We start from the raw sequence: 22,113 nt of genomic DNA on the forward strand, positions 1-22,113 counted from the left end.
AACACAAATGTATTGGATGCTACTTATACTAATTTCCTGATGTACACAAATTAAAACCAGATTAGTTTACTTTTGCATTGAATGTGTTAAGTATTACTGAAAATGCCATCACAGATAACTTGACAAAGTATTGGAGTTATTACTGAAACTTTCATTTTCAGGGTAAGATGGTGGAGTCCCCTAGGAAACAAGCCTCTTCCATATCAACCCAGAGACCTATTTCTTCCCCCACCAGCTCTCAAGGTGTGTTCTTATGACTATTTCTTTTGTATTTATATATAGTTTTAGTATAAAGTACTTGCACATATTATGTGTATCAAGTGCTGAAGACTGTTTGGCCATATAAATTCACCAGATTTTAACAAACTATAAGTATCAAAGAAACTGTGCCAAAATGTCATATTTACCCAACTGTTGGTTTAGAAGATAAAGATATTGGTGATATTGTGATGTATATATTTTATTTATTTTATTTTTTTATGCAAGAAGGGAAACTGGCCAAAGGAAATAAAAAAAAAAAAAAAAAAAATGGCCCACTTGATTGCCAGTTCCCTAAGAGTCGTAGAGTTTGCCAAAAGTTTGGAAGTCTGGGACAAATGTCTTGAAACCTCCCTCTTAATAGAAATCAAGTCATAGTGTAAAGTACTTATAGTATTGCTTATCATAATGTTTGTTTCATACTCTGTACTGTTAAATTTTACAATTAAGACAAGCTTTTGTTAAACATGTAATTATTGGAAGACTTTATTAACTGATGGTTCATGTCTTGGCAGCTGTTGATGAGTTAGCAGCCAGTCTGAGTCAAGTGAGCATGGCAGAGGCCACCCCAAGGAAAATCCAAACTGAGGAGAAGAAAGAGGAGGCCCCTGGTGGGGAGCTAGAGGGAGCCTGTGGTGGTGGCCATGAGGACAGTGCTACAACCCTTATACTGTCTGACTGCTTAGGAGCACAAGTATGAAAATACAGCTGTGTTCATGGAATGATGACTGTAGATTGCTTTTCAGAATATTGCCACCGATAATTTGATGTATTCAGCTGCAAAATAGGTAAATCTGAATAAAAGACTATAATAAAATGTCATACTTATTTTGCTGCAGGAACTATATGCTGTGGTACCAGTATCCTGGTGCCCCCACTTAGAGGAGGTGCAACCAGTGCCTGATGGCACACTCAACACCAGCAGTGCCTGTGAGGAATGCTATGACACTTCTGAAAACTGGTGTTGTCTCACCTGTTATAAGGCAAGTATTTCTCACTCCATTCTTCCTTGTCCAGATTGTAATTTATGTCTTCAAAACACTCAAGCTTTCTATATCATGAGAAACTCTATATACTTTTACTCAAATGAATTAATAGCTTTTATTTAAAAGTTATTACAAACCAATAGTGTTATGCAAAGTAAGTCTCTTCAGTATGCTGTAAATTCACCATTATGCAGGAAAACAATTATTCTGCTATGGAATATTTGACTTGAGATATGCATCCATGCAGGTGTTGTGTGGGAGGTTTGTATCTGAACACATGTTGATGCACGGGGTGTGTGAAGAGCACCACATGGTGCTGAGCTTCAGTGATCTATCCATCTGGTGCTACGCTTGTGATAGTTACGTCCACAATCCCGTAAGTTGTTCTCTCATACTTTACCCAATATTGTAACATAACACATGCAATGACATTATTATCTAAATTATTTTTATTATACATATACCAGAATTTTTGCAATAACAATTAACTTCTCAAGATTTGATATACTTTCTCCTTAATTATTGGGTTATTCATTAAGTGAGAGGGAAGATGATTGTTTCAGGAAGAGACTATTTGGGTATGCATCCTATCATGCTCTATTGTATGATTTCTTAGCATAGAACAGGCATCGAATATAAGTCAAGGAATTGTGATTCCACTACCCAATGTAAGATAACTGTAATTGTGCTTTTCCATTGTTGTGTTTAGTCAAACCCTTGCCATTGAAGAACATTCATAAATTTATTTCTAAGTGCTGAACCATGTTTATATACGTTGAGACTTCACAGTATCATCTTAGTGTATTTCAAAAGTTGAAAGACTGTCTTACACACAGTGTCTCCCATCCAAAATATATAAAAGCAAAGGAAATGTTTATATAAATTATGAATTAGTAATAAATAAAAGCTTTTCCCAAAACTTGTCTTTTGGTATTTGAAATCAAGTAAATAGCTTTGTTTGAAAACCATATGGCAACTGAAGCAACTATGAGTTCAAAATTTTGTTTGGAAACTGATCTGTTGGGAAAGGCAGGCATTCAGTAACTGAGGTTCTACTGTATTACTTTCCCATGAAATTCACATCAGCTTATGAGCAAGACTACAATTGCTGATATTTATTCTCTGCAAGCATTTCTTTACTAGGAAGTCTTCAACATCAATTTCTTTGCTTCTTTTCTTTTTTTTTTTTTTCAGGTGTTGTTTGAAGCCAAGAGAGCTGCTCATTTAGATAAGTTTGGCTTGGAGCCTCCAGAATGTTCTTGAAGACTGTTACTGCTGCTATTGCTGCTGCTGCTTCTGCTGCCACCTTTGCATCATTAAGTCTGATGCACTGCTAGTCTAACGGACAACTCACTAGGGTGTGAGCAGCCATGCCTTACAGACCACTCCTAAGTGGTGGTATTCATTTTAACAGTTTCTTGTGATAACATACCAAAGTTGTGCTTCAAGCTTACCAAAATTGAATATGGCTATGTAATTTATTTTTGTATACTAAATGCATCTAAATGGTTATTACATTAGAATACGCCGCAAACAGCATACTTGTGTATCACATATCTCAGGTTTTTTGACTAGTATACTTGATACATATACTTAGCAGATTTGTCTTTTAGGAACTTTGTTTTATGTATGATAGAATATTTATAATAGAAATAATTATTTCTAATTTTTATTGCAGTTTTAAACTTTAACCAAATGAAAACAATTGCTTGAAATTTTTTAATAGTGTTTCGACTTGAGTAACAAGTGTAAATAACAAAGATGTGATTTACTCTTAAAATTTTATCTTAATTCCAGTGGCAACAAGAAATTTAACATTAGATATGATCCCAGCACATGTATATTCTGAAAACTAGATGTGGCTCAGATAGCAACCAGCTTTGTGTATCAGACTGCAAGTCCCTGACCACAGGCCTAGCATTATTGTATTGGATCTTGACCATACAAGACTTTTTTTTTTCTCGGTAAGGCCTATAGCGCCTGTAGGCACACTTGAAGAGTGTATGGGAACCGCTGTTCAGCTTCTGCCCATTAGTGGCGCAGGCAATTTTATTTATAGTGGTACCCATATTAGGGCCCATATCACTGCCCAAGCTCATCTTGAGTGTAACCACCTAGAACCTGGGTATCATGGTGATATGTAGGTAACTTTAAACCACTCGACAAATGGCAAAGTGTTTTAAGGCTGTACGTGGTGGGATTCGAACCTACGCGTGGACGTCTGCCCGATCCCACGCTCACCACCTTATCCACTATGCCACCGCCTCCCTAGTCAGATGAGAATGTGCAATAAGGCTCGTTATAACTGTAGCATGGGAACCACGAGGTGTCACCAATATCCAGCTCACCACTTTCCAAGTTACCAATTACCCATATATTCTCTTGTGGGGTTCACACTTTTGGGCATTGTAACAGAAGATTAGATGTCTACATTTCAATTTTTTTTTTTTTTTTTTTCTTTTCCCTCCAGAAGGTTAGCTAAGCTGCTACAGTAGATTCTGCTATGCTGGTAACAACAGCATGGAATTATGCAGCTGCAGTGCAATGTTATGCAAATGATGTTAGGGATTATGCATAAGTGATCATTAAGTTATTGTACAGCTTTCATATGTATCCCTTATAAGAATTATAGCAGTAAAATTATAGCTTACCATCATTACATTGTAAATGTAATTCTGACTAACATATTTTGTATAATACATATATCTAAAGCTGCTTATGCATTGTTATTTAGAATTTAGTTACAGAGTCAACATGTATTTCCTACCTACATTTACAAACACCAGTGGAAGGAAAATGGGAGTAATCCTACCTATTTTTTGTAATATATGTGTGTGTGTGTGTGTATATATATATATATATATATATATATATATATATATATATATATATATATATATATATATATATATATAGTGTGTGTGTGTGTGTGTGCACTAATGGATTTCAAATATAGGAAGGCAGTATGGGATTGTGGAAACTGCCTTAACTTGATCAGTTCTCATCTTATTCTTATAACAAATATTATATTAGAATCATTTAGTTATTGCAGTGAATTATGAAAGTAGTACATGTCAAGTTAACATCAAGTTTTAATTAATGTACCACTCAACTTCACATCAACTTTCAAGTAAGTGTAGCCTTGCTAGCCCTCATCAGCTGTTACCAATGGACTAATATTAACTTCAAAATATTTCTGAAGAAAATTACAGCTTCACAAAGGTTGTGTTTCAATTTGAGAATGGAAGGGAAGGACAGGAATAATAGCTTCACCATTTCAAATGAGTCTTAGCACTTTCAATACCATCAAGTCTGACTTGATGGTTTAATCATATTGGAGCAGTCAGCATTATTTGTGTTTGACATTTTTCAGTCTCTCTCTCTCTCTCTCTTGTACACACACCATTATCAATCCTTTCACATTCCTTAGTATTGTAATGCTGTGTTCCCAATATCCATCACTTTAATCTCTGCCACTGTTATGCCCATCGTTTGTTTAAGATCTGCACATACATTTCCACATTCATCCTTATTTTCATCATTAAGTGCTTGTCAGTCTTCATTTACTTCTTCCTTGAATCTTTCAACCTAAAACGTCTTTTTCTCTCCACTTATTCTCTTTTTTGAAAATTCACTTGCTACTCATTTTTATTATAAGTACAGCATAAGGTTCAACAGAATACTTACCACAACTTTACCAACCATTGCATTTAGTTTTAGCTTTAGATGTATTATTTGCCTCAGTCCATAACATCTTGGTAACAGGCTACTTATTCAACAGGGAAAGATGCAAGTTTTTAGCCAATCTCCTGAATGCCAAAAACAGATAATATACAAGGAGGTAGAGGGATTAGGCCAAACAATGTGAGCCAATGCTGATGAAAACTTAATAGGTGTGAATCAAAATGGCAAAACAGTCCTACTTACAATACTATACCAGACTAGACCAACTGTCTTGACCTTTTTTGTTACCTCAATGACAGGACCAACAAAATGTAGATTAAGAATGTAGCCCACTTAGACTGTCATTATTTCATTCTTACAAAGGTGGCACAACAGATTTCATTAATTCATATGGATATCTTATTTTACAATGAAGTTCAGATATGTCATATAGCACTGCACTATGTATACAATTGCTGTGTAGTTGAAATTATGGAATTCAAGGACAAGAAAAGCCAAAAACAAGGGGAAGGAATTTGTTGCTAGTGTTACGATGAACAAACATTTTTTTTTAACCAAATATATTACACAAGTTTAACAATTCTGCTATTTTCTTGGGGGGAGGGGGAACTAGTGAGACCTAGCCGTGTTTAATGTCATACCATGATGGCAGATTTGTTAATACCTACCAGATAATATATATAAGTAAATATGTTCGTGTATGGAAGAGCAAAGTCATCATCACATATTTGTTTAGGTTTTAGATTTCCTATAACCACTTCCCAATGATCATTTAGCTTAAAAACTAGTTTGTGATGTAATGCACAGTTGTTTTTGGGTGTTCAATTTTATCAAGGAGTATTTGCAGGATATTATCTGCCAATTACTTGAATATGAATTTGCAGGTTATTCTGGTGGAAGCAATTTGAGCAAAATATTTATAGTTTCAAGAACTTGGGTTAGAATGTGTGGAGTATTTTGTGTTTGACCCGTGAATGCTGGTGATGGAATGGAATTTAGATCAGTTGCTGTCTGCAATACATCAGTGGCCAGTTCAAAGCAAAGATTGTTGAGACAGTACTAGGTAGACTAGTGTGAGGGTGATTGAGACTACATAATAACTAAATTCTGACATGACATTTGCAATAAGGTTAATGTCTTGCATGGAAAGTATGAAAATAAAATTAGATGTAAGATGAATGTCACTGAAGCAAGGACTTGCTGTGCATAAGATGGTGACAGATTTTAAGATATCTGGGATCTGTAAATATGATGAGATCAGAGAAACAAACTATTGTGTAAAGGATAGATCATAGGATTTCTTTGGGTTATTAAAGGCAGATGTTTCTATGGATGTTCAGAAAGGTGTAAGAAAAGTATTATCCTTTCATTATTAAAGCAAGGATCACAGACTTAAAACATCTCATAAACAGTATCTGTGGATTGAGAGATTGAAAGTGTGTGTGTGTTTACCTTGTTGTATTGTACAGGGTTCAAGTGGGGCTCATAGTGTCCTGTCTCCCTACCTTCATTTATCTAATTTTTCCTTAAAGTTATGCACATTATGTGCTATAATGTGTGTGTGTGTTTACCCAGTTATATTAACCTAGTTGGGACATACAGGAAAGGAACTATGCTTTTACTGTCCTATCAAACTATTTTTAAGAAGTTCTTATTGCATGTATCCTGCTGTTATCTAGATTATTTCAGGCTTATATGTTTTTGTTGGGAAAATTATGTTTTGTAATTTTCCCTACAAAATCTTTTCAGCTTTCTTTTGTCTTCCTGTTCCTGTAATTCCACACACGAGTCTAAGTCCACTCCGTCTTTCCCTTCTCATCTCTAACATTAGCTGCAACCTCTTCCTCTTTACATGTCATACCTTTATTAACTTTCTCTGTTGTTTCATTGGGCACACTAGTCCCAACATACAATACTAAATTATTCTCAAAAGAAGAGCTATTCACAAAGATAAAGTGCATGATTATCACTTAATTTCATCTTCCTGACATGCCATCATGCCATGCCAGTCAAAATGGAAGGGAATATGCTGAGCATTCTATTATTAGGAAATATTCTTATGAATAAAACTGCATTCTGCCATTATATAATGTTTAGATAAAAGTCAGAATGGCAGTTTCAAAATTGGCACATGTGGGTGACTTCCATACAAACACACTTGACAAGATGCATTTGTTGCCTGGCTTGAAGTTAATGTGAGGGTCCTTCACACAGAGGAGAATGAAAGAGTAAATGTAAATCTTCTAGTCTTTCATGTCAACTACATGAGCAATATTTATAATCAAAGAACCTGAAAAAAAGGCCAATCTCTTGAATATGAAGTTTGTTATTTGAGAAGGATGTTAAGGATGTTAATTATGATTACAGAAATTTCACTCTTAAATTCATGAATTCACATTCAAGATACTAATTATTCCAGTAATGAGACTTAATTGTAATTCAAATAAATTACATAACTTCCTCTTAAGAGAACTATACACATCAGACCAGTTTTGGGATACAGAGTGAAGGTGGAAAGGTTGACTTCCAAGGTGGCCAAGTGAGACCAAGATTCCGCTGAAACAGAAAACAAACCATAAAAAAATATGGTCTCCAGTAAATAAAGCATCAACTGCTAACTCTTTATATTGCTTTACAGGTTCAAGACTCCCACTAACTTATTATAATGACTCAAGAACTCAGCAAAAGCAAATAAATTTGCTGTTAAGCTCATTCTGAAAATTCCACCCATAACAGTGGAGAAAACCTGGTAGGCGAGTAGTTGATCTGAAACTAAAAAACAACAAAAACGGAAAAAAAAAAAAAAAAAAAAAATACAGGCATCTGGGATGACTGGTAACTTACCTGAGGGTTGTCTTACCACAGCACTCACGAGAGGAGCTTCACTTGCCTACGAAGATGACCGAGATCTCCTTGACTTCTTAGCAAGGGACACAGTTGAGCTTAAGGACCGAGACCTGTGACGTTTCTTGGATCTTTTGGGTGTTCTTGATCTACTATGTGACCTTGAACGGTATCTGTCTCTCTTCCAAGTGTAGTCCCTGCTTCTGCTTCTGCTCCTGCTCCTGCTGGCACTATCCTCACTTCCATCTCTATAGCTGCGGTGGCGTTCTCTGGCCCTACTCCTACTACTTCCCTGTGCCGCTTCTTGTTGCTCTTCCTACCCCGAGACCTGCTCCTGTGCTTGCCTCTTGACCTTTCTCTGGACCAGCCTCGTGTGTTGTTTCTCCCCCTTGACCTGTCTCTGCCTCTTGAACGAGACCTGGAGTGGTCTCTGCTGTAGTGTCTGCGTGAAGATCTTTCCATGCTGGGTGTCCTGCTAATGTCTCTCTTCCTCCTGTAGCTATCTCTGCTCCTACTTCTACTCTTGTACCTGCTGTATTCCCCTGAACTTCTACTTCTACTGCGACTGATCTCTTTCCTTTTTTTCTTCTTTTTGTGTTCCCTCTTTTCTTCTCTTCCCCTACTACCTGACCTACTCCTACTTCTCTTTCTCCCTTCTCGTCTCTTCTTATCCTTTTTACTTTTCCGCCGTTTCCTTCTTTTTCCATCACTAGAATGAGAGCGATCACTCAAGGATGACTTTGAGTCCTCCTCAGAATCCACACTTTCAATTGATGCCTTAGAATCATTGTCCTCTTTTAAGGAACCATTGGGTGTACTACTATCTGGCTGTGTGGAGCCCACCTCTGGATCTTGAGGTTGGACAAACTTCATGCTTTTCCCATTACCTGCAAAGAAATATGAAGTTAAACAATTGGAAAAACATTATTAAGTAAACCTAATTATCTTTTAAAGACATTTAATACCAGGGCTCTTCAATTTACATCCAAGATCCATTCCTAAGGCAAGATGAACACAATTTTCATGTCAACACTTATTGCATGCAAGATTTTTGTAATCTACATTTTTTTTTTTCCACCTTGCTTGCTATCTCTCCTTGCTGTGGTATAAGGCTTGTTTTACAATCAGTGTAGCCATTTTTTCTCAGATCAGGGGGAACAGCCCAATGCCCCTGAGTGAATGACAAGAAGATAATCTTCCTACCCTTATGCTGCTTCCAGGAGTATCAGTTACTTGTCTACAGCCAAGAGAACTAAAGTTATATGATAAAAAAAGGCATAATTCCACAATTTCCTATTATCCAGCCCATGATTTGAATCTGGGACTTACACCTATCACTGACAAACTGGTTAAGCTGAAAGTCATAATGTAGGTCTCCTATACAGCTAAATATTACTTACTCATCGTTGAAGGATATTCTTCCTCTTCTTCCACCTCCTCCTGTTGTTGTTCAGGATGCAGCCGGAACTGACCACCAGCCTTGTCTACCTCGCCTCCAACTTTAGCATCCAGTTCACCCAAGCCTGTCTGCTCCTGGCCCTCCTCATCTGAATCAGATTCCTGGGGATGCAACTTCTTGGCACGCTCAGCCATTTCTTCAGCCTGCAGGCGCTGAAGGATGTCTCGCTCCATGACCTGAAAGTCCCTCCTCTTGCGCCTGATGGTCTGACGCAGCTCCTCATCACTGTCCGTCTCTCCCCGTCCACCACCGGATGCCTCGCCCTCACTCTCACTATCACTGTACATACCAAGCCCTGCAACATGTAGAGGCATTACTTGTGGGCTCCACATCCACCTCCCCCCTCCCTCCCAATATCCCAAAAGAAATTAATGTACACAAAGCCTGAGATTCATGTCATGTGTCTATGCTTGCTTAGTGTGTATTAGCAAGCATATTTTAGGACTTAATTACAATGTTTTGGTTCAAGACAAAATTTTTAACAAAGCGCTAGGTTGTAAACAATGGTCTCCTAACACTACCATCTCTTGTTATCCATCACTCACTAACATAATCAAACATTTTAATATTTCAACTTGTTCTACATAATCTACACATGTTCATTTTTCTATCATAGTAAAACACCTGACATCCCACATTCAATTGCCCAGCTAGGCAGTTACACTTGTCCTTAGCAAGTTATAACAGTAAGTAGGATACAACTATGCCTTAAGAAAATTATAATCTCTTAAACAGAATAAATCCCACACTGATTTCAAAACTTACATCCTGAAAGCTTGAATTTTTGAGAACCCAAGTAGCCCAAACTGAAGGTATCATGGAAAAAAAAAATAAAAAATAAATAAATAAATAAAAAAAAAAAAAAAAATATATATATATATATATATATATATATATATATATATATATATATATATATATATATATATATATATATATATATATGTCTAAGCAATAGTACTACTGACAAGGCATACATGTAAAAATGGGAATTTGGAGAGGAAACTGAAGGAGAAAAAAAACCCAGCATCTTGCTATTCCTTTGCTTTAAGGTGTGCATTGAACATTACCTTCAACAGTGGTAAACCTAAAGCACTCAATTGAAAGATACTGGTTTTTAGTTTCTGCCTTTTCTACTCCCCTGAGGTAGTAAGCCTTACATCAGAAATGACAGCATAAAATAAGAAGCCACAGAACTGAAGAGGAACAGGTAGTTGCAACTTACCAATGCTGCCCGACAAAGAGGCAAGGGCCGAGCTCTTCTTGACCTGAACTGCCGGAGCTTAGACAAACACAGGAAGTTTTAGTGTGTGGTGCGGGAAGGCCGGTGCTCTGGCCTTACCACACTATGCTCACCTCTATAATGAAATTTACTTTTATTTCAGAGGGAAGAGGCCTCCTCAGCACCATAGATCTGCGAAACACTTTCTACTCACTCACACAACTTTTTATAACACTTTTTAAATCAAAATTAATGACAAAAATCTCCAAAGTTTAACATAAATTCACACTCACTTTAGAATGCAGGTCTCCATCTGAAACCTCTTCCCCATTTCTGATTGTGATATAAAAATATTCATGAGTGATTTCATGATAAATCACTTTAACCTTAGATACATTTGGTTAATCAATTCTCAGGAAGTCTACTACTGCTCTTCTAGCTTTTACACAAAACATTCTGACTGCTGGTTAGAAATGTTCTCAATGTCCATTACTTAGTAAAATGCATGGACCTTAATTTCCTTGTTTTCACCTCTTTAAAATGAAAACATTATGAACCAGGAGGGATGAATGAAAACTACAGTTTATGAAGAGGTGCCATGATAGGCTTTGTTCACCATCACCCAGGACTACTACAAACAAACTAGAAGTAACTAGGACAACCTGGAGAATACCTTTCATGCGGGCACGATTCACCACCTCTGTTGCCACTTCCTCCATCATCTCCGTTGTAACATCCAGCAGGATTTCTGTCATCCATCTCCGCAGTTTCACCATCTGTGCAAAAAGCAACGGATGTAAAAAGTCCATGAAAATTAAATTGATTCAGTGATGTTTCTGAATCAACTGAAAACAATTTTCATCCCATTCTTACAGAAAATAATCCCATGCACAGTATCAGTGTAATTATACCAAACACTACAGGACTGGAGAAGCTATACAGTATAGACCAACAAAATAGTGATGTGACATACAAGAGACTGTAGAGAACTTTTACAGAAAAAAGAAGATTAAAAAGGAAATCTGTAGACAAGACGTCAAAAAGAATGGTTTTCCACAAAGAGTAGTTGATACACACCATCTCCTGCATCCTCTCTTCTTCTGTCTTGACAGGTTCAGGTGATGCAGTTCTTGTTTGCTTCACATCTGTGTCTTCCTTGTCCCTTTCTTCTTCCTCCTCCTCCTCTTCCTCTCCTACTCCTTCCTTGTCCTTTGCATGATCCTGTGCTTCCCCTGTCCCACGTGGCTCAAACCTAGACCGCCTCTTCCTGGCCAGCCCCAGTCCAGGACTGGTTGTCTCTGGACTTCCTGAACGGCTTCGATCAGAGGTCTCACTGTCACTGTCCTGAAAGGTACTTAGCTATAACACTTGCCTCCACACATTCTATAGCTAATGTTCAAAAGCATAATGAATGAAAAATTGCACATCTCATTTATCACAAAGTTCCTCTTCTACACTATAATCAATTCTCATAAAAATTGACTTGATAAATGGATAGTCAATTAATTTCTGAAGTATATTTTCTAATTAAGAATCATTCAACTTGAAAAAGTGATTTATACAAGTCTGGAGCCACAAAACTATGTACATAAATGTGTGGATACTACGTAGCTATTTAAATTAAGAATGGTACTTATTTTGTTTACTGATGGGAGGCACAACGTGGTCAACCAGAAAGGAAGTTGATAGTGAACTGAAGCAATATACCAAATCTATTACGGCTGAAAAGGAAGCTTTGTCTTGCCTTAAACATTTTTAACAAGCACAATTACTTACAAATTTGCTCTTCCGAGGGACCCGAGGTTTACCATCATTAGCCAAGTCTTCTTCCAGGATACGTCTTGCCCGAGCTTCTTCTTCCCTTTTCCTCTTCAGCATTTCCTCCTTCTCTGACATCTGGCGCTCCTTTTCCAACTGTATGAAGGTTTCAAGATTTTCATGTTAAATTTGTGCCTTAGGACAAAATGTAAATCATGTGATGTTCTGATTCAGAAATCTGGTTTGCAAATGTAGGTGTCATTTTTTATTTAAATACTTTTATTTAAAAGATAACTAGCCATATCTAAAATTAAATCAAATGAAAAGCAGAATGCAAGAATTCAATTTGATGTTATCAATGCTGAGATATCAAGATGTTTAACTCAAATTCCTTAACATGACAATGTTGTATAAATGCCAATTACTTTTCTCCAATCTTTCTTTGTATTGATTAAATATCTTTTAGAGATGAACATGCAATTCTTCTTGCCTTGGTTTTCAGGATGTCCTTTTTTTGGGATGCAACTCTACACAATTAAGAAAACAATAGAGCAAGGCAATGAAAAGAATGTTGGTAAAGCCAATAATGACATCCACAGTCACTGTAACAATAATGATACAAACATCATGTCCTTACTTCTAGATACACACAAACCAACCTTTCGCAGCTTCTCCCTCTCCATCTTTTCCAGACCCTCTCGGATCCAGGCGGGCAGCTTCTTCCTCTGTGCTGCATCTAGCTGGAAGTCTGCCTCCTTGGCCAGGCCGGGGCGCTCTTGGTCCAGGCCACCAGCTGGGAACTCCCTTGACTGTCGTTCTCTAGGGTCCCCCATGGCATAATCTGTTGGTCCACCACTGCTGCCACCTCCTCCACCAACAATGGGCCAGCCATACTCTCCCTGACAAAAAACATTATCACATTCATCAAACAATTTAAAAGTAATAAGGAAAAGAAAGAAATGTTGATTAGACCATACAAAGTGACAATTCAAGTGCAGGAATCAGTAGACACTCGTACAGGAACAAGTAAGCACTTCAATTAAGCCAACTCCTTGAGTTCTCCAGAACTGAATTAATTTGTCTCAGACAAATGCACCAATAATAAACATGCATGTAAGACGTTATAAAAAGAATGACTAAGTTAATTTGCAATGTTGTCTTCAATATGCATACATACTACATGTCTGCAACAGTTTTGAAAGCAATGCTTGCCCACCAAGCAAATCTTCCCCAATAGTGTAATAAAAAAAAATTAAACAAGAAATTCACTAAGAGAATGCTTGTAACAAAGTCACCACACTACATAATTGCAATTATTTACATGTAGCTTTGCACAGGAGAGAGAGAGAGAGAGAGAGAGAGAGAGAGAGAGAGAGAGAGAGAGAGAGAGAGAGAGAGAGAGAGTGTAATTACTTGTGCTCATTGAGTGACTTACATTGTTGCTGGTGTATTGGTGTGGGGCAATGTCGGGAGCAGATGGTGTTCCACCCTGAGAGTAAGAGTCAACAGGCCAGCCCCAGCCCCAGCCCATTCCAGTCTGTGTTTGTGGCCACTCTCCACCCCAACCACTCCACACTTCACCTGAAGAGGTTACCAGCACAACAATAACAGGAATATTTGTTTGGGGCATCTAACACCTTAACTTTAACATATCAAAAATTTATGGTAAAGCATCTCATAGACCATAGAAAACTAAATGGTACTCCAAACAAATAAACTTTCTGAGTAAATCACTGTTTTCTAAAAATATTAGTATCAATAAGGATTGACCAATAATCATCAATGTTGTTTTGAATTCTAAAATTTTCTACTTTTATAAGACAATTGTTGTCATAAAATAACAAGTATAAAATTTCAAGTCCTTAGAGAGAGAGAGAGAGAGAGAGAGAGAGAGAGAGAGAGAGACTGGGTGGTCAAGGATATATGAGATGGACAGGGAGGGGCATGCACTCATGCAGAGAGGGCAAGGTAGAAGACAGGCCTAAAATTCAAGTCCAAGGCAGTCCTAGCCAGTGACAGCTACCACAAAAGGATGACACGATAACATGTCACTTTATAAAGCTAGAAAAGTTTGAAGTAGAAAGTTGATGGTCAGTGAGGAGACTTGGATTTATTATCTTTACTGCTAGAGTAAGATAAAAGCTAGAAAGCCTACCCTGCCCTAAGGTATGTGTTGTTCAGTGGAAGCAAGAAAGATATATTCCCAGCCTCCTTTACAAATTTCTGCACTGGAGCCACAAGAAATCAAAGGCACAAAGTTTCTTTCTCTAGACTGTGATGGTGTGCATAGAGTGATAGGATTTATGAAGTGTATGGCAATACCTCTGTGTATGGTGAATGAAGTAAATATGATATATAAGGAAGTAATGATGGCCTTTAAGAGGTAGTGACTATTGACTGTAGCCGTTTCTTAAGAAGACATTCCATTCTAAAGTATACCATTGTACACACCCATATGGTATATTAAAGGGGAAGTTATCAGTACTGTAACTCAATTATCTATAGACACAAGCTTAATCCCATGCTTGTGCAGGCAGTACATGTATTCTGAACAACATTTATCCTAGTAACAAACAGAGACTCATGCAAATACCAAACTACAAAGCTTTTCTTACTCACTCTCTTGTATACTCACCATTCTGCTGGTCACCACTATTTGTTGGACCTTTGTCATCCTCTATTTCCATGTCCATCTCCCCACCACCCATCACTACTTCTTCTCCACCTCCTCCTCCTCTGTCTCCTCCTCCTCCTCTGTCTCCTCCTCCTCCTCCTCCTCCACTTCCTCCACCTCCTGTTGATACTACAACAGCTGCAGCTGCGGCAGCGGCTGCTGCAGCAGCAGCTGCAGCTGCAGCTGCTGCTGGGACATGAGTTGTATTGGAGACAGGAGGTGGAGCAGTTATTGCTGCTGGAGGGGGTTGCTGAAGCTGAAGCTGCTGCTGCTGCTGCTGCTGTTGCTGTTGTTGTTGTTGTTGAAGGGAATCATGGGATGCTACTGGAGACACAGTTTCCTTCATTTGGATCCATTGCTTAGCCAGGGCAGCCCAGTCCACTGCTGAAGCTGTTGGAGACCACCACCACCATCATTATCAATGGCAATCATCATCAATGCTCAAGCAATATGAAGTTCCTTGCAAGCACTGTGCTGACATGTCTGATGGTTTAAATACAATGTAGAATAAATAATGTAAGTGAACATTTCTCAGGAGCATAAAACTAATGACTCCTTAAACTAATGAACATTTTTTTTTCTCCATCTTTGACAGCACCCAGTAGTATTAAAAAAAAAAAAAAAAAAAAAAAAACTATAAAGAAAGATAAATCAAAACAAAAATCTGCTCACCTTCCTCTGGCTTCATATTCTGGTAGTGCTGGGGCTGCAGGGCCCATGATGCCCACTGTGGAGCCCCAGACCACATCCTTCCCTGCAACAACAACAACAACACCATATCAACACTGCTGTTCACACAACTTATTTGTTATATATATATATATATATATATATATATATATATATATATATATATATATATATATATATATATATTTGAGAGAGAGAGAGAGAGAGAGAGAGAGAGAGAGAGAGAGAGAGAGAGAGAGAGAGAGTAAAGAATCTTTAAAGATGGAAACACACGTCATTTATAACCTTCATTTCAGTTAAACCTTAAAAAATATAATATCACTCTGAGACAAGATCTTGACTCCTGATTATTCTTTTCCTGCTAGCAAAAACTCTTATAGCTGCCCTAAAATTAGTAACATACATGCCTTAAATAGTAAAGACATTGATAACTATGACAGGTTAAGTAACACAAATGCATCAGCAAGATCCAAGAGAGAGAAGTTATGGAAAACATGGAGAAAATGGATCAACTCATGGAATAAATAGAAAAAAAAAATCTAAACTTTAAGAATGATAACACATGAAAGGAATATACAATGAACACTGATTTATTTTACTATAATATTGAAAACATTTGTTAATTATAAAATATATATTGAGATGTACTAAAAACTGTCCCTTCCATTTCAAAAGAGTACATTAAAAGTTAAGTGCTCTAAGCACTGCCTTGAAATTAGCAACTCTCAAATTAAGGATGGAACAAGTCAGCCGGGCAGCCAATACCACCCTGTTGTGTCACTACATATCCAGCTCACTAAAACGACTTGCTAGTTCAGCAGCTACAGTCTCACATGTCTCCCTCACAATGCCCCATGTCAGCCTGCCAGTCAATACCCCATTGTACCTGCAGCAAGTCTTTACATCTCTTCCTTACTGTGTTAATTAAAAAAAAAAAAAGGCAATAGTTGCCCAGCATCCCAGTCATTTAAGCTTTAATTAAACAAGCTTCAAGTAAGTAATGAAAACGTCAGCCCATCAGTCAATACTGCCATGCACATCTAATAGTCTTTCTGTTCCGCTTCCCTTCAGGATAGCCATGGATCATAACATAAACTGCGTAGGTCTTAAAATGTCAAATTAAAAGGAGGAAATACGTCAGCCCGTCAGTCAACACCTCCCTGAGTATGCATCGGGTCTTTAGGTCTCTCTCTTCATCCCTGCTTCCTTTGGCTTCACTTCACAGAACCCCGGTCTGCCCTTCACCTGGTAAGTGTGGCGGGGTACACAAGGCTGCGGTCTTCCTTCAGGCTGCGACCCTCCAGGTGCCACACACCCACACACACACACGTAAACGCCACCAATCGCCACGAGATTTGCCGCCAGTCACTCCGCGGAGAGCGGCAGGAGGCAATGGCGCGGCGCCCTCCCACAGACTCTTGCGGTCTAATACGGTATAGACACCACACTCCTCCGTGCGATCTGATCCCTTATCTTTCCTCTTGCTTGATCCTCCTTTTATCACTTCCTCTTATTCCTGATTTTTATTTTCTCTACTTTTTTAGACATTGTTTTGCTCCCACATGTTCGATTGATACGCCTTCATTTTATCTGCCGAGCTTCTTCTTTCCTGAACTCTTCTGAACCTACAATCCTATGTTGTAGGTAGTTTTCACTTTTTGATGTAAGAGAGGAAAATGGTCAAGAGCAAAAAAAAAAAAATAATAATAAATAATAATAATAATAATAATAAATAAATAAATAAATATAAAAAATCACAAAAATGCCCACTTAGTTGCCACTTGCCAGGTTCCGTGCAGGTTCGAGAGGGATAAATATCTTGAAACCTACCCTTGAAGTACTCGCACCCCTGCCGCTTCCAAAGTTCCCACACTGTTTGAGGAGGTCCAATCACACTTATCACAGGCGCGGCGCTCAATGTTCTGAGTGTGGATATCGGGGTCGTTAGGATCCACAGTGTTCTTTGTTGTTAATCATGTCATCATATGTCCCTTTCAAGGAGATTGATCTAACCTCCTTAAACTTGCCATCACTTATTAGGGCAACTATAGGTAGTACATGAGATCACCTGAGTGTCCTGCAGCGTAATCCATCACACCGTCACGTCCCTTGTCTCATGCACTGACTTGCCTCCTTCACTTCTGCCCCATCCTTTCTCTATTGACTCGCGTGTATTTATTTCCTCCAGCTCCACCAGACTTGTCACCCTCCATCACTTAGCGAGAAGTCTCTATATAGTATGCACCGATTATATTTCAGGTAATCCGTTGGACCGCAAGCCCTCCTTCACCCCCTATCAAAACCCACTACCCCACAAAAAAAAGGAAGAAAATTAACAGGGTGGTGTTATATAATTCTATTTTCTATTTTAAGTAAAAAAAAAAAAAAGTAGTTTAAACGAATTTTCAAACGAGAGAAGTGCATTAGGAAGTACCGTTAGAAAGAAGCAAACAAGAATTGGGTGAGCAGTGTTTATTCCTTAGTCTTTATGCCTGTTCATAGTGTTTATGGTGTTAGAGAAAATAATAATCCACTTTCAAGACTTTTTTTGGAGGGTGGGGTGGGGTGCTTATTTATTATACTTGCTGATATAGTGACCTTTTGGTTTTCAATCTTCCACTTGAGTTACTGTTTGGATGGTGTAGGTAGAAAGATATCCCAGCTAAGATGCTTGCGGCAAGAATAGAATATTAAAACACTTGAAAAAAAAAAAATCAGAACGCTTCAGCTTGCAAAGAGACAATATCCTCTGAAACAGCTGCTGAGCTAACATTGCCATCCTGTCTGTAAGTCCCTACCACCTTCACTGCACAGGTGTAAGGTGAGGAAGCTGCAAAGTGCCATCCCAATGTTTAGGCTTTAGGAGTTCCAATCAACATATACGTAAATATTGTCATAAATGCATTAGTGGAATGTACAGTCCTTTTTTTTCCACAGGCTTACATCAGCAATGGCAGAGCAGGAAGAAGAAGTGGATTACATGTCTTCTGAGTTCCTGACCCAGTGGTGCGTGTCATTAGTCAGCATTCCTTTCATTCACAATTATACCCACTGTGTTAGGAATTTACGCTGCTCCTCAACACCATTTCTCTCACCCTGCATGATCTGTTCAAAACCTGACTTGTTCTAATGATTCCTGATGCCAGTACCAACACTTTGCTGTGTGGCAATAATGAGATCAATACTCATCACCCAGGCTGTGGCAGCTACCTCACTGACAGAAAGACAGCTAGATATACTCATAAAAGAGACACAAACATTACTGAAAAATTAGAATTGCAAAATGTAAAATAAGTATCTTGTTACACCCTCTGTAGTTGCTAGTATCAACGGGATCTTCCTGTATGAGTGAAACATGAAAAAAAATTTCAATTTGCTCACTCCAAATGTATTAGAATTAAAGGTTAATTTAGTGAAGAGTATCGGCATCCATACTTTCATAGACATTTCATACGCTTATTACACAATTTGTCTAATGTTGTCTAACTTTAAGAGATTTTGTTTATGAAACTAATATATAGATAATTTTTTAGTGTAGGCAAGGATGATGTTCGACCTGGGCTGCTGTTCTCACACTCATCAAAGCACAAAGCTCAGATGGAAAAGAGAAAAAGGCAGAAGGACACAGCCCACCAACAAAGATTTAAATCAATCAAGAAAGTCCAAGAGGAGAGGCTGGAGGAAGGACTGAGCACTGCCATTAGCCATGACAACAAAGGCTTTTCTATGTTGCAGAAGATGGGTTACAAGCCTGGCACCAGCCTGGGGAAACAAAGTCAGTTTCATTGCTTAACGATATATATACTCTACTACACTTCTTTCTTATATCAACTTTGTTGGTTTGTACATACATATATATCTAGCCTTTGTTGGTTACATTCTTATGTGAATAGCAAATCTTTTAATTCTGTATTGTTCCTTGAATAGAAGTGAAGTGATCTCTCTCTGGTTCAGAACTGTATGACCTGAATGAAATTCCTAGCATTAGTTGACACCTATTATTGAGATACCTTACCCCAAGAAAAAATAAGTTGGGCTTAGAGATGCCTTGAAACTTTTCTCTTATACTAAGTCATATGGTGAAGAAAATATAGAATCAGTCATTGTTCAAGAGTTTACCTATAAACAGGATGAAAGAGTCCAGGTTATGGTTAACAATTATATTAAAGAGATGATTGGAGTAGGGATGAGAGTGTATAGAAAGTCTTGTGCACCAAGACTATGGGAGGAGGATAACAGCATGCCGGTAGCAAGTTTCAAAGAGCTATTATAAAAACAGTAGTAGAAGATGGCAGATGCATCACTGCATCAAAGTGAAAGGGGATCAAGATAATTATTTCTGCAAATATGCATATGTGCAAGTGATACTATGATGAATGGAGTGCATTCACAATGGCATCACTACACACCTTAGGTCAAGGTAGGCTGGAGCCAGTGGCAGTGGAGGTGAAGAGTGATCGTATGGGGCTGGGCTGGCAGCAAATGATCACTGACCATCGCAAGAAACTTCAAGAACGAAAACGTCTCAAGAAACAAAGACAAGAAGTAGAAACTGATCCAGAAAAATTTAGGTAAGCATCCTCAAGCAGATAGACCAGATATAAATAGAAGAGGTTAGTACAATGACATCAAGTCTGATAACTATTTCATATTTTTATGTTCACTACTAAGAGTTTCAGGAAAAAAGAGAAAACAAAATCACTGCCCAAAGGTAATACCATTTGTGATGTACAGTTAGTGAAGAAAATGTAAATGTTTATGTAGAACACTAAAAAAGGAGAAGAGAGAAGTGATAGTGTAATTTTGATTGTGTGTGTGTGTGTGTATACGAAGGATGGTAGTGCAGTAGGTATTTGCACTGAAGTATTTGTTGAAAGTAGGTAAATACATTTTAAACCTGAGACAGTGGTCAAGTGCACTGTATATTTAATGCAAAACTGGATGTGCTAAATGAAAAAAAGCTGATTCATTAAGAATTGTGCACAAATAGTTCGGAATGGATACTTTAAGCATAATATAGTAAAAGATTACATTATTGTACTCATTTGCTTAAAGTTTATATGTAGTTAATATATTAAAAGAGATTTATGAAATGCCAGGATTATCAACCTTATCCAGTTGAAACAAAGACAATTATTAAAGGCATAAGGAAAGATTACCCAGAAAGGGATTAAAATTGATGCATAATGTAAGGGAGAATATATTAAGTAAGAAGGTAATTGCATTTGAAACAAGAATACTGTGAACTAGGACAAGTGTTTGGCAGAAATGGTGAAAGTAAAGAAAAATACACTTTGAGTCAGAGTAAGTCAAACAGTCAAGGAGAAAGGAAAGCTGTGTTGTAAACATAGAGTGGAAAGATTCTCAGAAACAAAGGTCAGGAAGAAAATTTATATGGTATGATAAAGCTAATGAATGAAACACAAAAAAGAAAGGTGAATGAAGATCCTAGTTAGTTAAGGACATCAGCATGTGGCTTAATGTATTGCAATCAATAAAATGAACAAATGATTGTTTAACTTTTTTTCAGGCAAAGGTTGTGTAATCAGAGGCAAGAAAAGTTTTTGCTACAGGACTTAATGAAAAGCCAAAGAGTCTGCCACCAGTTGGACTCAAAAAAGGTGAGTGGAACAGTATTGCTCTCATAAACATTTCATGTTTACCCTATTTGGAAAATTAAATACTGTATAAAAATGCAGATCATGCAGAATCTAGCTACATATTAGTGCCATATTTGGCCTTGTCATATTGACAACTATTTATGGTACGGTAATTGACAGTTGCATTTCTTACACCTTGCCATGCATATAATGGAGTATGTATGTACAGTGCATACATATGTATCTTGGAGTGATTTAGTATGTAGGATGGAAATAATCCACAGCTTTTGTTATTCATTGTTTCCCTTACACCTTTTCAGGATCTCACTGAACCAGCAGAGTCTTGGTTTTGGCCATCGTACATCCTAAAGGGCACAGAGGAAGATGCAGAGGAGGATGACGAGGAAGAGAAGGATGAGGAAGATATTGAATTTGAGGTTTGTATTTTCTAAGATAAAAACACCGAGTTGAAAGTTGGCATCCTCATGACATAAGGATCATCATACTCTTAAACTTTGAATATAGTGTAAAATTTTTATTCTTTGTCATAGAATACAATTAAAGATTGTATAGTCACCTCCCTCATGATACTCCCAAGAGAAAGAGAAACACCTTGTCTGCTCTGGCAATAACCAACATTCAGACATCACTGAACATGTGCGCTTGCAAGTAGAAAACATGAAAAAAGCAATAGAGTATCCACTTAAAAAAATAGTGTTGAGACACATAAACACGTGAGGTCTGTTGACACACATTGCCATTATTTTTACAACTATAACATTATTTTTTATCATAACACATTCTTCAAAGAACTTGAAACAGATGAACTTCATATCATCAAGGTTTCTCTCTTCAGTGTCAATATAGCTTATGCACACAGAATTTTCAATTTTGTATGCAGTTATGAGTTCCATAACTTATAACAGTTATCAGTTATC

General features: G+C 37.6%; 3 protein-coding genes across 16 annotated transcripts in view; 2 read left to right on the forward strand and 1 right to left on the reverse strand.

Moving 5' to 3' along the window:
- The window catches only part of LOC123520179 (histone deacetylase 6-like), a 34,162-nt gene extending 30,203 nt beyond the window's left edge, over positions 1-3,959 (forward strand). For all 9 annotated transcript variants that reach the window (XM_045282199.1, XM_045282200.1, XM_045282201.1 and 6 more), the window contains 5 exons: positions 162-243; positions 774-952; positions 1,098-1,241; positions 1,492-1,620; positions 2,439-3,959. In XM_045282199.1, coding sequence (XP_045138134.1) covers positions 162-243; positions 774-952; positions 1,098-1,241; positions 1,492-1,620; positions 2,439-2,507 — 603 coding nt within the window. In that variant the 3' untranslated portion in view covers positions 2,508-3,959. The remainder of the gene's footprint in view (positions 1-161; positions 244-773; positions 953-1,097; positions 1,242-1,491; positions 1,621-2,438) is intronic.
- A 3,202-nt stretch (positions 3,960-7,161) lies between these two features.
- Positions 7,162-17,003, reverse strand: LOC123520181 (arginine/serine-rich protein PNISR-like). The gene is given in 13 exon segments (XM_045282205.1): positions 7,162-7,484; positions 7,773-8,060; positions 8,063-8,659; positions 9,173-9,526; positions 10,457-10,513; positions 11,127-11,229; positions 11,531-11,797; positions 12,230-12,367; positions 12,871-13,110; positions 13,647-13,792; positions 14,847-15,275; positions 15,558-15,639; positions 16,821-17,003. Coding segments are annotated over 11 exon segments (2,649 nt in total). The 5' UTR covers positions 15,634-15,639; positions 16,821-17,003; the 3' UTR covers positions 7,162-7,484; positions 7,773-7,818.
- Positions 16,953-22,113, forward strand: part of LOC123520182 (G patch domain-containing protein 11-like) — a 5,539-nt gene continuing 378 nt past the window's right edge. Inside the window, exons 1-6 of one of the 6 annotated variants that reach the window (XM_045282207.1) lie at positions 16,953-17,008; positions 18,513-18,581; positions 19,109-19,350; positions 19,990-20,146; positions 21,106-21,196; positions 21,496-21,612. In XM_045282207.1, the coding sequence (XP_045138142.1) occupies positions 16,968-17,008; positions 18,513-18,581; positions 19,109-19,350; positions 19,990-20,146; positions 21,106-21,196; positions 21,496-21,612 (717 nt within the window). In that variant the 5' untranslated portion in view covers positions 16,953-16,967. Of the gene's footprint in view, positions 17,009-17,398; positions 17,835-17,861; positions 18,037-18,061; positions 18,397-18,512; positions 18,582-19,108; positions 19,351-19,989; positions 20,147-21,105; positions 21,197-21,495; positions 21,613-22,113 lie in introns of those variants that run through there. The other 5 variants (XM_045282208.1, XM_045282209.1, XM_045282212.1 and 2 more) reach the window with 5 other exon arrangements.

Source organism: Portunus trituberculatus, chromosome 46 (genome assembly GCF_017591435.1).
Source record: "Portunus trituberculatus isolate SZX2019 chromosome 46, ASM1759143v1, whole genome shotgun sequence".
Lineage (NCBI taxonomy): Eukaryota > Metazoa > Arthropoda > Malacostraca > Decapoda > Portunidae > Portunus > Portunus trituberculatus.